Below are 14,713 nucleotides of genomic sequence, written 5' to 3'. Positions count from 1 at the left end.
ATGACACAAAGATATGACTAAGGTTAGAAATGTGACTTAAAGCACTGTACTGAATAAACAGCACTGATGGAGCACTGTTGGATGGGTTACTGAAGGCTCAAGTAATGTGTTTACATTACTTTTTGCCTTCCGCAAGCCACCTGCCCCCTGTCTCTACCCCTGGTAAACAGGAGCCAACACCTGGGGATGGAATTGATAACATTTCTGTCTGAGCACACAGTAAGTCTCGTTAGTAAGTAAGATCTCGTAGATGTTCCTGTTAAGGTGGGCAGTGAACTTTAAATGAACCAGTGTGTTTAAAACCTGTTATGGCATTTTTGTAGTGTAGGAAGCTTACCAAATATTAAAGGAATCAAAACAAGGACCAAAATGATGCAGAGAAGAAACAAGTCAGAGGTCTTGAAGTCTGTTTTTTATTTGTTCCCTTACCATGGGCTCATTGAGCACAATCTTCCTGGAGTATAAAAGTCATTACCTTGATACACTGTGTTTTTTTTTGTTTGTTTGTTTTTTGTTTTTATCTCTAAAGTTTACTTTTAGAAAAAACAGATCAGTTATTTTATCTTTACTGTTTACTTTCCATCATTCCATGTCTTTGCAAAAAAATACCCTGAATAATTCCTTTTTTTTCTGTATAGATTACACTCTGCGGGAAATAAAGCAAACATGGTGCTTCTTCTTCAACTGCTTTTGTAAGCTGAATTGTATACCCCTGTCAGTTGGTGGCTACACCTACATTCTCTGCCCTACTCCTACCCTACTGCATCTGGAGTTTCAGAGCAACTTCATTCAGAGAGGCATACAGGGTTTTCAATAGAAAAAAACATTCCAATTGTTCTTCTCAGAATTGCAACAAAGAACAATCTCAAGCCACATTCCCAATAGCTCTGGGACTACATTCAGTCCTACACCTCAGACTCACTCCTAACTGGAATGTTGAGGTCCAGAGTGTGGTGGCAGAAGCGATAGACCACTGACCAGCTGGCCTTCTGCTTCACAAAGAGCCTCAGCTTGTCTCTGAAGGTCTCACCCAGGAAGCTGTAGATGATGGGGTTCAGGCAGCTGTTGGAGAAGGCCGCCAGGTTGACAATATGCCCAGTCAGAGGGTAGTCATGCCACAGGGTGGTTGCTGTGCGCTTTGAAGGATCTGCTGTACCCTGGAGCAGCTGGATGCTAATGAAGACATTCTCAGGTAGCCAGCAGATGAAGAACACCAGCACCACCACAACAATCATGCGCAGGGCCTTTTGTCGCCGTGGCCACAGGCCCCTGTGCTTCTGAGCCCGCATGAGGATACGTACGATCAGGGAGTAGCACAAACCGATGATAGAGAAAGGCACCAGGAAACCGATTGTCACCTCCAGCCACTGGATCTCAAAGACATTGGCGAAGCAGAAGTGGACCTCGCCTGTGTGCTGTGTCTGCACAATGGTGAAGGGCAGGAGGGTGGCCAGGATGGAGGCCATCCAGATGAGGCTGCAGCTGAGCTTGGCATGCTGCATGGTGCGCAACGGTCTGCTGCTCATGGAGTTGGCTAGAGCCACGTAGCGGTCGAAACTCATCCATGTCAGGAAGAAGATGCTGCTGTACATGTTGACTTGCAGGAAAAGGGACATGAAGGTGCAGAGAACAGCGTAGTCATAGTACTTCTCATTCAGGTTAAAGACCTCGATGAGTGAATCAGCCACTAAAATGAGATCAGCCACTGCCAGGTTGATGAAGTAAAGGTCAGGGATGGTCATCTTCTCTCTGTGGTTCAAGTTAACCACCAGTATAAGGATGTTCCCAATAATGCCGATGGGGAAGAGTAAGATCGTGTACAGGCAAGAGAGGAAAAGCCCAATGACATAAAACTTACTGGTGTCTGTATTCTCGTTCAGATCTGTCGAGTTGTAGTCAAACGAAGTGTTGAAGTGCTCAGTGCTATTCTGATAAATGTGAATCAGAGTGGTTGTCTGCTCTTCCATACTGGCAGTGTCTTTGTACTGCATGTCCCGAAACATAGGTCACCAATGCTACATACTGCATTTGAGTGTGTGCCCAGCTCTCAGTTTTGGGTGGACCGCTCATTTAGGCTGCAGTTCCCATTTTTACCAGTCAGAGTTTACAAGAATGACAGTTCAGCAGTAGTTAATAGCATCCTGACGAGTTTGCCTCTTGAGACAGGGCGGCCGTGGGAATAGATGCCAATAAGCACCTCCATGTTTGCAGTCATCTCATCTGTGGGGGCTGCCTGGGCTTGTGTGATCCATGACACTGACACGAGGGGTCTCTCTCTCTCTCTCTCTCTCTCTAGAGACTGTGCTTCTTTTGTACAGTTTGTTCTTTACACATTTTAATTCCAGTGCTGCTTTGCCTCCTCCAGTCCAAAAGCATGATTATTCATCAGGCAGCAGTCGATGACGCTATTACTGTGACACCTAATCTAGTGAAACAGAGGAAGGGAGGAAAGAAGAGAGAGAGGAAAAGAAAAAAAAAGTAATTACAAGAGAAGAAAAATACCAGGCACCCTGCTCCTGTGCCGTGCCTAGCATCAATTCCTGTCTCGTTTTGGCGTCTCGGCTACAGCCAAAACATATTTCTGTAACATATCAGTATTTAATAATATCTAATAGAGTGTCAGTATCCCAACTGACCCACAGAATTATAATACATAAGAAGTGAATTAAATGCAAAATAACTATGCACAGCAAATTTATATCAGCAGATTTTCTTACAAAGCTCAAAGAACATATGCAAATGATCCACAGCTGCATTGTTATTTTTGATTTGCTTAATGATCAATGAAAGATACAAACACATAAAACCAAACACACAACAAGATCATTTTCTCTTCATTTGGAGGAAACAAAGGTGAGTAGAAGTTAACAAATCCCAGCACCCAGTTTGCCATTGCACTCCAATGAAATATTAGGACTGCTTACATTTGAATATCAAAAAGTATATAAACCCTATTTGATTTGATTAGACAGTTACATTTTTTTCTGCACTTCCCTTCATTAAAGATGCAAAGGTATTGCCATAATGAGAATGATAATCTTGTGCGGCGGAGAAAATCTTGACCTTTAACGGATGACCAGAGCCCCTCTCCTTCCCCGCTGATGAAACCTGTGAAATATTAATTCCTTTCCTGTAAAACACACACCTTCAGAGCTACACTTCACCAGTGCAACATACGCGTTCCAGATTCTAGTCAGACAAAAGACCATTTCAAAGCCATTGCAATAAAGCATACAGATGTACAGATTTCACTGTAATTATATCATATAGTCTGTCCACCTGTTACAGATGTAAATCACATGCCCTTTCACAGCAAAGCCCTGGGCTTAGGGATCAGGTTCCCAGTGAAATTGATTGACTTGAGGAAGAAAAAACAAAGTTGTGCTGCCAGGTTACTATAATTAGCATGTTTCATTTTCAGCCTGGTAAAGAATTCAGAATTTCAGATAACACATTTTTTTTTTTCAGAATAAAAAGTATTACCATAATAAAGTGTAAATGTTTATGAATAAACTGACACATGAAGTTCTCATAAATAAGCTTCATCTCAGATAATGAACAGATGGAAAAAGTATGAGCGTAGTTTTTTATCCTTTATGCATCCTGGCTATTTATTTAAAGCTCACCGTCTAAAAAACCTTTTTCTATTTACTTAATAATCTCTAACTCTACTTAGATTTTCCAAATATATTCTTGATGATAAGCATACATATATTACAGACAGCATACAGTATGCTCAACCATTGCAACTTTTTCTATAGACTCTTAAATTCACAGACCAAACACTCTAGAAATGGGCATTTGTAATTCATTTCATTTCTATTTGACCTGCAAACAATATAAGTGATGAACTGAAGTGAAGTGATTTCGCAATGGTATCACTGAAAGGTATTGCTCATGCTCAATCAAGCTGTTTGTCACAAAGTGCTGTTTTTGTACGAAAACCGATCCCCACCAGCTCAGTAGATTTTATGACCTAAAGAAGAAAGGTTCTTACCTTCCAGGCGTAATGCTGTCACACAGGCTGCGCAGTGCTCCGTCGCAGAAGTCAGACAAGCCTCGGAGAATTGTAATCCTACATACAGTTCCACTCCCAGCGCCCCCTACTTGCAAAACCTTGCCTGAGAAAGGGATCGAGCCAGGGACGATCAGAGCAGCCTCCCACCATTCCAGCTCACTCCTGAGATTTGCTGCATGTGTATGTGTGTGCGTGTGTACACTGGCCGTCCAAGCTCCTCCACCTCCTCATTTGCTTTCTCCTCCTTCCTCAGCTCTGTCTTCAGTTTAGCATCATAGATGAGAAAGAACCCACTGACCTGAGTGACTTTGTAACAGGTGAATGCGGACACGCCTCCTGATTTTCCTAACACCCTCAGCTACGAGTTCCAAAGACTGAATTATTGCTTACAGGAACCTGACTTTTAAAAAGTCAAACCTTGTGACTGGCTCAAATCTCTACTAAGAAAATGCAGGAGCACAAGGTCCATGTTCCTAAGAACACCGCAATCAGAAAGAACGAGTGCTGAAAGACAGAAATGCTCCATATAAATGTTTTATTGTAATATAAGTAAATTCATTACAAATTCATTGAGAAAATGGATCCTTATAATTCGTGTGGTAATACATACTGTAAAACTGTATTTGGGGGTAACACTTTTTTGAAGAGTTCCTACATTGTGCATTCACAACACATTAATAAGCATTGAATAAACATTTTATAAAGCAATTCTGGACAATTTATAAAAGGCTTATGTCAAAACATGTTATGATACTGGATTTTTAAAAATACAACTTTGTCTTTTTTATGCAATATTCTTTATAAGTTGACTGATTTAGACACTGTGCTACTCTATTTTTTATCCACATCTTGAAGTTGTAGAATGTGAATATAGTGCTTCATAAAATCAGGGGCACACGGTGGCTTAGTGGTTAGCACGTTTGCCTCACTCCTCCAGAGTCCGGGGTCGAGTCCCGCCGGGGCCATGTGTGTGCGGAGTTTGCATGTTCTCCCCGTGCTGCGGGGGTTTCCTCCGGGTACTCCAGTTTCCTCCCCCAGTCCAAAGATATACATGGTAGGCTGATTGGCATGTCTGAAGTCCAGGGTGTACCCCGCCTTGTGCCCGATGCTCCCTGGGATAGGCTCCAGGTTCCCCACAGTAGAAGATGGACGGATGGCATTAAAATCATTCAATTCGCTCATAAATGAGAACAGAATGCCATGCTTGTATAAGCAATAGATTCCGTAAGAACACCTCACTAAAGGTAAGATAGCAACTGGACACATTTTGCCAATACTACATTATGGTATGTACTGTACAGTATGTCTTATATGAAATGCTTATTCTTATTTATGAAGCTCATATGCCAGCCAAATTTATGATTTTAACAGCTTTTACAGCTTTCCCAAACTGTCCTGAATGTTCTGTTCTATTTCAGTAAAAACAAGCTAATAACATGCAAGATATTGATAATAATAATAATAAAATACAGTGTCTCAATTACAGAACTCATAATGCTAATTCCATATAAAGACAAAGTTGCATAAAATCTCCAGTGTCATCTTATATGTTTTGAGATAAGATATTTATAAATTCTCTAACACTATAGAATATTTATGCAGTGCTTATGAATGTGTTATAAAGGCCCTATGTAGGTACCCTTTAAATAAAGTGTATTTATAGTAAATAAAGTGTATTTATATTTATATTATGAATAGATATACCATCTGTTTGGACACATTGTTTGGTCTAAGCTTCTTCGGTCATTAATCTTTACTTTGAAAAGCAATAGTATTTTATAGTATAATTAGTATAATAATTGTACATAATATATATTATTACAATTGACATAGGGGAAAAAATTACCTTTAAAAAATCTTTAAAATGGCCACAACAAAATAATATAAATGTTAACTCTGAGCAGAAAGATTCTCATATTTCAGCCAGTTCAATATAAATAGCTCAAGGAAAAACATTTGGGAATTCATTCTTTTGAACAACGCACACACGGGAAAGAGAGACTACCAAATGAGACGCAAGTAAATGTCACTGATGTCTTTTACAAGACCAGTGCAGAGCGCTGAATGGCGTACAACAAGGAGCCTCTGACCGTGGCCGAGTTAAATAAACAAATCTTTGTTTGGGAAAAACTACACTGTAAAACATTTAGTGTAAGATTTATAGTAATTTACTGGTAGAAGAGTTACCAGTAAAGTCATTATAGATTATTACTATTGTTTTTAACATATACTACTGAGTGTTTGCAGTAATGTACTCCATACATTAAATATTTTGCTTTTAAAATACTTGGAAATATAATTACAGTAGCAAATATAATCCAGCACATTTGCCTAATGTGGGATACAACTGAACAGAGTTAATGGTCTTGCTCAATGACCCACTCATGGCAGCTTGGTGATGTTGGGATTTTAACACACAACCTTCTTAGCTGTAATGCAAAGCCTTAACCACTGAGCCACCACAGTTAGCTCAACTAATAGTATATAAACAAACAAACAAGTATATATATTACCATTCTCATCCCTGCCTATAATATTAGATATCCCACAATGCATTGTGTGTTCTGTTATTTTACTTTAAACCAATAAACAGCTCTAATCGCCTAATTGTTCACTAAAATCCTGTAAAATAATAAAAAATAAATGTAATAATACATTTACAGAATTTCATTTTGCATAGTGAAGATAGACTGCAATGTGCGCAATAGTTATTAATGCTTTAAAGCCTTATTTTCCCCTTAACCCTTTTTAACCTAACATTTTTCAATATATGGTTCAACGACAAGACATACCTTATCATGCGAAAATATAACATGACGACTTTCAACTCTTACAATAAAGTGCAAAATTGCCCTCATTAATTAATCAGTTGTAATGTCATTACACTTAAATAATTAACGAGGGCAATTTTGCAGGAATTGAGAGGAAGTGGTTCAATAATAAAGTAGACAGGATATCAGTGCAGGATTACCATTAGCATGTACATTGAAGATAGCACGAATGATTTCAGGTTTGTGTCAAGGTTGTAATCACTCAAGGTATCAATAAGCGTATGCAATAATGTTTCTGGACACCTTTTGAGCCTGAATTAACATATCCTTCTTAGACTACAAATAATGACAAATATATGTACGTAACTTCATCATTAAAGAAATAAATAATAACTGAAGAACATGCATTAACTATGCAGTTAATGTAGCATAGTATGAGGCAGTATTCAATATTACTCATTTAATAAACCTTTATACTTCTGACTGAAAATTTGCTGAAAAATTACTTTAATATCAAAAATTCTAACTTGAATAGTTGTGTATGCAAACTATTGAAAGGAAACAATGAAAGTGTTAACAAGAACAACAGATTGGAACTTTTGTTGTTGTTGTTGTGCCAATTACTTTGTATGTTGTTATTCTGGATTATATTTCAGTAGTATTTATGTTAATCTGACTTAAAGTGTATTTGTTGAATAAAAATAATTTTTAAAATGGTAAGGAAATGATATGAAATGAATTTATATCACATTTGAAAATCCAAATTATGATGCCGCTGGGTAAAAATATTGTAACTAGTGAATAGGTAAGTAATTTTAAGCAAGTTAACAAACAAAAGTTAGCAAACTTTAAAAAATATATATATATATTGGGGAGTACATGTTGGGATTATTCCCTAAAAGTAACTGTACCACAATGGCAAGAAATTGAAAAAGGTACAGTTATTTAAATGAATGATTCTAAAAGTCATATACTGTAAAATATGTAATGGCTTCATTTTAAATGTACAAACATAAAAAGGAAAGGTTTATAAAGTTTTTGAGCGAGTGTTACCTTCAAGTTTAGACCAACAATCTATACAAATAAACTGTAATATAGAAGAGCTTTGACTGCAGTGCAAAAAATTATATCTTAGGTAGATATCTTGAATAAAGGAACATTTATTATGAGATTATTATATAACAAATATAAGACCATTAATCATATTTCTAGACATATTTCTTAATTTACAAATTATTTCTATAAATAAGTGTGAAAAAAATTAGCAAAATTATCTGCCAGTAGAACAAACCTATTTCAAGCTTGGAATGAGTAAATATGTCTAGAAATAGCTTTAATAATCTTATATTTGGTTTGTTGGAATCTTGTAATAAGAAATAGTAGATCAATTTGACTAGATTCAAGATATTTTAACTTGCCAAGATGTCATTTTTTGCAGTGTGAAAGTTTTGAAAATGTATTATAATCTTGTAATATGAGATACTAGATATTTTCACTTTAAGATGTCATTTTCTGACATGTACGCTCTTAGAAATGTCCCATAAGTCCCATTAATGTATTGTACTCACTTATTATTATGAATATCTATCTATCTATCTATCTATCTATCTATCTATCTATCTATCTATCTATCTATCTATGTGTCTGAGCAGCATAAACATTTATACAATTATGTTTATCCTCAAATTTAATTCACACAAACACGCCCTAATTTATTCAGATGTTTGCGACAGCAAGACAACAAAAGGAAAGACTTTAGCAGGTTGTTAGGTTTTTATCGCAATTGGTTTGACTAAACACCTTTAGTTATTTGGTCAGAACATTATAAGCATTTCTTGTTGCTTTCACGCATTTGTACATTATTCATGCAGCTATCTTCTACTGAGCATTTCTCACTGATCGAAATAGATTACCTTGTTTTTCTAATAAACTTCCTTACTTTTTCATAAATTTTTCAACCCACTCACTGTGTAAACACTTTCATACAGAATAATCAACCCAACAGTCATAGCAGGAAAATATACAGGATCTGTTTCATCATAAATGTTAGTAATGTGGAGTTGTAATGCTATTTGAATGATAAGGTACAATTCTCGACATGTGAGTTCATTCTCACACTGTACTGTATCATATAAGACATGTCCAATTGACTAGTTCACTGGTGCATCTCATGATCTATCATGTGTCATAAACATATTATATATGCATATTATATTACTGTACATGGAGAACCTGAGTTCTACCATACAGTGCAGGTAAATGAAATGCTGTGTCCAAATAGACCGGTGTGTTTGAATGATCAGCGAGGTTATATTTCTATTTTCTCACCTAATTTACATTACAGTATTTTTTTGTTGTTGTATTTTTTATTCTACATTTTGGCTGCTGTACCTTACATTCATGTAACGTTTATACTGTAATGTAGTAATGTAGTGTTAAAGAAAGGTGTGGATAAACGCTATGTTACTGTTACAGTCTTTCTTGATTACTAGGACATGCTTAATGAAACTGGGATCCACTTGATCTTCATAATCATCGTGTTCTTAGCACAGCTAACAAGTCTTGTTTCACTTTTTCACTGTTTTAAAATTTTTATTCGCACCCTTTTTTAGAAACATTTCAAACACGTCCCATCCAAAGACCAAATGCTTCATTGTATTAACTGACTCGAACAAAATGAAAGCCTTCATTGACAGCTAATTACTAATTAATAAATAAAAACATCTGGCACTTTTGGGGTCCTTGAGCAAGGCCCTTAACCCCTCTCTGCTCCAGGGCCGCCGTATCATGGCTGACCCTGTGCTCTGACCCCAACTTCCAAACATGCTAGGATATGTGAAGAAAATAATTTCACTGTGCTGTAACATATTTGTGACTAATAAAGACTCATTATCTTTAGTAATTACTTGCATAAGTATGAATCTCCAACGCACCTGTGTGAAAATCCTTTGCGCGATTATTCAACGAGCAGTCGGTTCTTATCCATTTCGAAATCAAAGCGGCCGAAGGCACGTATTTGTAAAGAGAGCCCATGGCAGAGGAGCACTAATATCACCGTGCGTGCTGCCATCTCCAACTATGATGTCTTTTGCCGCATATCAATTATTCGGCTAATACAATACATAGCGCCTCATTATATTTCTGCATTCGCTGAATGAAAGATTGGTTCCACCTGAAGAGAGACTAATGTTGAGGCCTGACATAACTCTGTATGTTTTCATTTGGGACAAAATTTTGGGATTGAATGGTTCTCCCTGTATGCATCCACCCTGCATACTCTCCTTTTCTGAACCTGATTGAGTAGTTCTTCTCTGCTTGAAGATGGAAGGTGTATGATAACATACCATATGACCAGATGTCCATCCTGGAGGCAATGAATGCTGGTTGCCTGGAAATAGGTGTAGAGGACTTCTAGGAACGGATAAGCCATGCATGGAGGTTTTTCCTTTGGTGTATTTCAAGGGATTTGAAAGGGATTCAAGGGAAACTTTCTTAGTTCTCTGGCTACTTAATACTGTAAACAATGTGATACAAGTACTGCACCATAATGAATGTCTTGAATTTGTCTTAGATCGTGCATGTCAACAACAGCATGGAGAGACCTTCTTGGAAAATGGTCTTTTTTTACAATATTTCAACAGGGCATCTAAAAAACAAGTATAATGCAGCGTGGAGTAGGTTTTATCTCTAGTAAAATTACCTTTTGAGAAATAAATACTGTTCCTGCTGTGACATGCTTGTGTTTTTTTGGTGCATACTGTGATTATGTGAAATTCAACAAATGGCCCAAGCATACAGCTCAAATCAGGTCCATATCGATAACTGTATTTTGTTGTCCGTTGTGTAGTTATTGTTTGAAGGAATATATTAATTTGGGCATAGTTTGTGGAGTTTGATGGAAAGATTTGCTTTTGTTGCTTGTTTTTAATGTTTTGGGAATGTTAGAGCGTTTTGCAAACAAAATGCGTTAATTTGACCAGTGACGTTCAACTTCGACCTATCAATTTTTAAAAAATGTTTATTTATTTATTTATTTACCATTTTTTATTATAAGATTACAATAAACCAAATGTAAGATTATTAAGCCTATTTCTTGACTTTATTTATTTATTATATTTTTTTAAAACTATTTTTAAGCTTTAAATTTTCTTATTCTACTGGTAGATAATTTTTTTGCAGTGGGGGGAATTTTTGAAAATGGACAAATGTGTTCAAGCAAATGAGTAAATCTGTAAATTGAATGATTTTTTTTTCATTCATTAGTATTTGTCTACAGAGGATATTCAACGTCATTATAAAGTTTTGAGAGGAGAAATAAATAAAAAAAAGGCACATAACTTCAGTGCTCTCTGTCTTGACAAAGTTCTTTAAGCTTGATCACGGTCTTGGTTAAAGCAGTGATTAAAGGGGTAATGTGATGTGGTGACAGTGATGCAATGGTTGATGAATTTATTTCATGTAGAAAAATTTGTTTAAATTTTTTAATTTTTGAGTTTTTTGCATGATGTTTTGCTCGCAGTGGAACAGCTTACTGAACATTTGAGAGCATTGAGACATTTGAGTTTTGAGCTTTGAGATTCAGGAAATGTGCGAAAACAACTGAGAAAAACTGTAAGATTCAAACAAGATATACAAGTAAAGACAGCGCCATCCAGGGCAAGGGTAAAAACGCTCTCTGTCTACACTGACGTTTTCAAACATTTTCCAAAAATTGCTTGTCCACCCTGAAACGTCTGAAAGCGCTCACATCTCTACACTGTTCATGTGTAAAAACATAAGAAGCTTTGCCCTGTGTCTTTTCCATCAGGTGTTTATTTGAAAATGCACATGCTTGTACAAAGTGACACTAATCTTTAACAAAGTTATCAAACTGGATAGCAGGCACAACAACTGCAGTACAATATCGTCCACCATCTTGTTTGTTTTGAGTTGAATGGGTCACATGACTTCATCACGTGACTAAAAAAAGTAATCATTTTTGAATATCTCCGTTTTCTCAGTCCACACTACCATGCGAAAACTGTGTTTTCAAATTTATCCATTTGGGAAAGCATTTTCGAAAATCTCCATTTTTACTGGACAAAAGACACCGTGTCAGTGTGGACTGAAGATGTGTTTTCAAATTTATCCGGATTAACGCAGAAGTAGCTTTAGAGGTGTTTTTATCTGAAGTTACTACATAAAACAAGACAGTTATGGAAGTGTGCTCTATTTTTTATTAATACACTTTGAGCATAAAGATATGACAAACACTGTGATCAGATCTGACTGTGCACAAGGACCACTTCTTCTCTTGGAAATGAAATAAATGTTATTTTCACGCAAAAACACTGATTCACTGATACACACTGCATGTGTTAATTTAGTGTTGTTTTTTTTTTTTTTTTTTTTTTTTTGGTCCAGATAGCAAAATGAAAGTCCTATTGTTTTTCTTCTTCTTTTTTTCTTCTTCTTATTTTTAACTTGCCATATAAATTCTCCTTGTATAACAAGCAGTTCTCTTGCTACTCTTTGCATTCTGGTGCTCAGCTTTTCTCTGTGAAGCAGCTGATCAAAGGGCAGTGACAGTGCAGAGACTCTAGTGTCTAGAGATGGCCATCTGCTGTTCACTGTTTCCCTTTATCATACCAATTCATTCCCCTAGACTCTCCTATCTCTTTCTCAGACTCCGTAGATGTAAACATGGGCTTTCCATCTGCACATCAGCTTCATGGAAGAGGTGATAATGCACAATTATTTTACACAATAAATCTCCTTATGTCCACTACGGTGAAAGGAACAGACTCTCCACATGTACCCTGTGGTGCATACATCCGACACCTTCACGCCAGTCCTGTCCTGGGGGAAAAGGAAAACCAACTGCTATTCAACATGAGGGGTTTTAGATAAATTCTTTTTTTATATATATCTAAAGAGAGACATGCAGCAGCTAGATTTTTCACAGGGACCAAAAGAGTGATCATATTCCCCCTGTTTTGGCATCTCTTCACTGGCTTCCTGTTAAGTTCAGAATTGATTTTAAAAGTCTTATTTATGTATATAAAGCTCTTTCTGGTTTTGATCCATAACACATTATTGACCTTCTTCACTCTTACTCTCCAACCAGAGCACTAACTTATTCTATCTGTCCTTCACTGTTGTACTAAGACTAAGGGTGACTGAGACTTTTCCGTGGTTGGTCGGAAAAGTCCAGAACACTATTTGGTGGGTTTTTTTTGTATGTATGTTTGTTTGTTTGTTTCAATAACAAGATATCAAGTTTCGGGAGAAGCAATCAAAATGAAAGATTCCTGTAGGTAATATTAAAGAGCACAGGTCTTATTGTCATAAGGTGTTCGTACTGTGTATTTGAATTAAAAAAAAAAAAAGTAACACTAATTTAAGTGTACTTTTATAACATAGGGTTGTATAGCACATTCAATAGCAAGATGCAATTTTTTAAATATATTTTTTTAAAAGAAGAAGATGAAGAAATGGCCAATTTATGGATGCCTTATGTGAAAAATCCTGAAGTAGAGAAGAGAAGATAATAGACATGAAGAGAAGAGAGGTAAAGAGAAGAGAAGAGAGGTGAAGAGAAGAGAAGGGAAGAGAGGTGAAGAGAAGAGAAGAGAGGTGAAGAGAAGAGAAGGGAAGAGAGGTGAAGAGAAGAGAAGAGAGGTGAAGAGAAGAGAAGAGAGGTGAAGAGAAGAGAAGAGAGGTGAAGAGAAGAGAAGAGAGGTGAATGGAAGAGAGGTGAAGAGAAGAGAGGTGAAGAGAGTTCAAGAGAAGAGAAGAGAGGTGAAGAGAAGAGAAGAAAGGTGAAGAGAAGAGAAGAGAGGTGAAGAGAAGAGAAGAGAGGTGAATGGAAGAGAGGTGAAGAGAAGAGAGGTGAAGAGAGTTCAAGAGAAGAGAAGAAAGGTGAAGAGAAGAGAGGTGAAGAGAGTTCAAGAGAAGAGAAGAAAGGTGAAGAGAAGAGAGGTGAAGAGAGTTGAATAGAAGAGAAGGTCTGTTTTGAGCACACAGACTGGAATATGTTCAGAGAGTTCGCTGTTGAAAACCCAAGACTCTGCCTTCATCTCTGATGATAAGGCAGCCCTCCGCACAGCAAGGGCCAATCAAAGCACAACTACGCAGAAATAATCCACAGTCACTTCACAAACACCAAGGACACAAGGCTATGTGGCAAGGCATTCAGGCCATCACAGACTACAGACAACACCACCTGTCTCTGATAATGAGGCCTCGCTCCAAGATGCTCTGAACAATTTCTGTGCATGGTTCGAAGCACAGAACAACATGCCAGTGAGGAAAACCACCCCAACTCCCACAGACCAAGTACTTCATCTGTCTGTAGTAGACATCAGGAAAACTGTCCTGAGTCAACACACAGAAAGCTGCAGGTCCTCAAAACATACCTGGCCGGGTGCTCAGGAAATGTGCTGATCTGCTTGCAGATGTCCTCAGACAACTTCAAGACATCTTCCCTGAGCCAAGCAGTTGTCCCCTGTGTGCTTCAAGACAACCACCATCATCCCTGTGCCGAAAAAATCATCTGTGTCCTGCCTGAGTGACTACAGGCCTGTTGTTTCATGACTAAATAGTCCGTCCTAAATGGTTTCCAAGATTAAAATGAGTGTGTACCAAATTGTATTATGTTGAAATGAGTATCCCAAAGGAGACCAAATGGTCCACTACAGTATTTCCGGTAGATTTTTGAAGTGTGGATCCAAAGACACTCTTTCAGCTAATATTACCCACAACTCCTTGCCTGAGGGAGGAGGAGTTTTGTGACGGTTCGCTTCATTGAATTCAAGGATGCATTTTAGCAAGGTGTAAATGAAATGTGGAAAAATAAATCAAGGGAATGGTAGCTTAAATGATATAGGGTACATTATATAAGGAATAATGAATGAAGAAAAGCAACGAGGAGTTTGTTTCCGGT

The 14,713-nt window shown here is 37.3% G+C and overlaps 1 protein-coding gene across 8 annotated transcripts; it reads right to left on the bottom strand.

The window, feature by feature from the left end:
* Positions 1–390: 390 nt before the first annotated feature.
* gper1 (G protein-coupled estrogen receptor 1) lies at positions 391–4,341 on the bottom strand. 8 transcript variants are annotated; one of them, XM_017454016.3, is made up of 3 exons: positions 3,998–4,341; positions 3,064–3,130; positions 391–2,420 (listed from the first exon to the last, which is right to left on the bottom strand). In XM_017454016.3, exon 3 carries the CDS (start codon positions 2,001–2,003, stop codon positions 906–908), a length of 1,098 nt encoding a protein of 365 aa, XP_017309505.1. In that variant the 5' UTR covers positions 2,004–2,420; positions 3,064–3,130; positions 3,998–4,341; the 3' UTR covers positions 391–905. The 8 variants fall into 8 exon arrangements, with proteins under 8 accessions (XP_017309505.1, XP_017309506.1, XP_017309504.1 ...); XM_017454017.3 differs by having other exon boundaries at positions 391–2,425; positions 3,064–3,108; XM_017454015.3 differs by having other exon boundaries at positions 3,064–3,108.
* Positions 4,342–14,713: the final 10,372 nt, after the last annotated feature.

This window comes from Ictalurus punctatus, chromosome 24 (genome assembly GCF_001660625.3).
Source record: "Ictalurus punctatus breed USDA103 chromosome 24, Coco_2.0, whole genome shotgun sequence".
Lineage (NCBI taxonomy): Eukaryota > Metazoa > Chordata > Actinopteri > Siluriformes > Ictaluridae > Ictalurus > Ictalurus punctatus.
This window is presented reverse-complemented; position numbering and strand designations above follow the sequence as displayed.

Coding starts and splice junctions, on each gene's coding strand:
- gper1 (XM_047150600.2), bottom strand. CDS start 2,003: ATGTTTCGGGACATGCAGTACAAAGACACTGCCAGTATGGAAGAGCAG.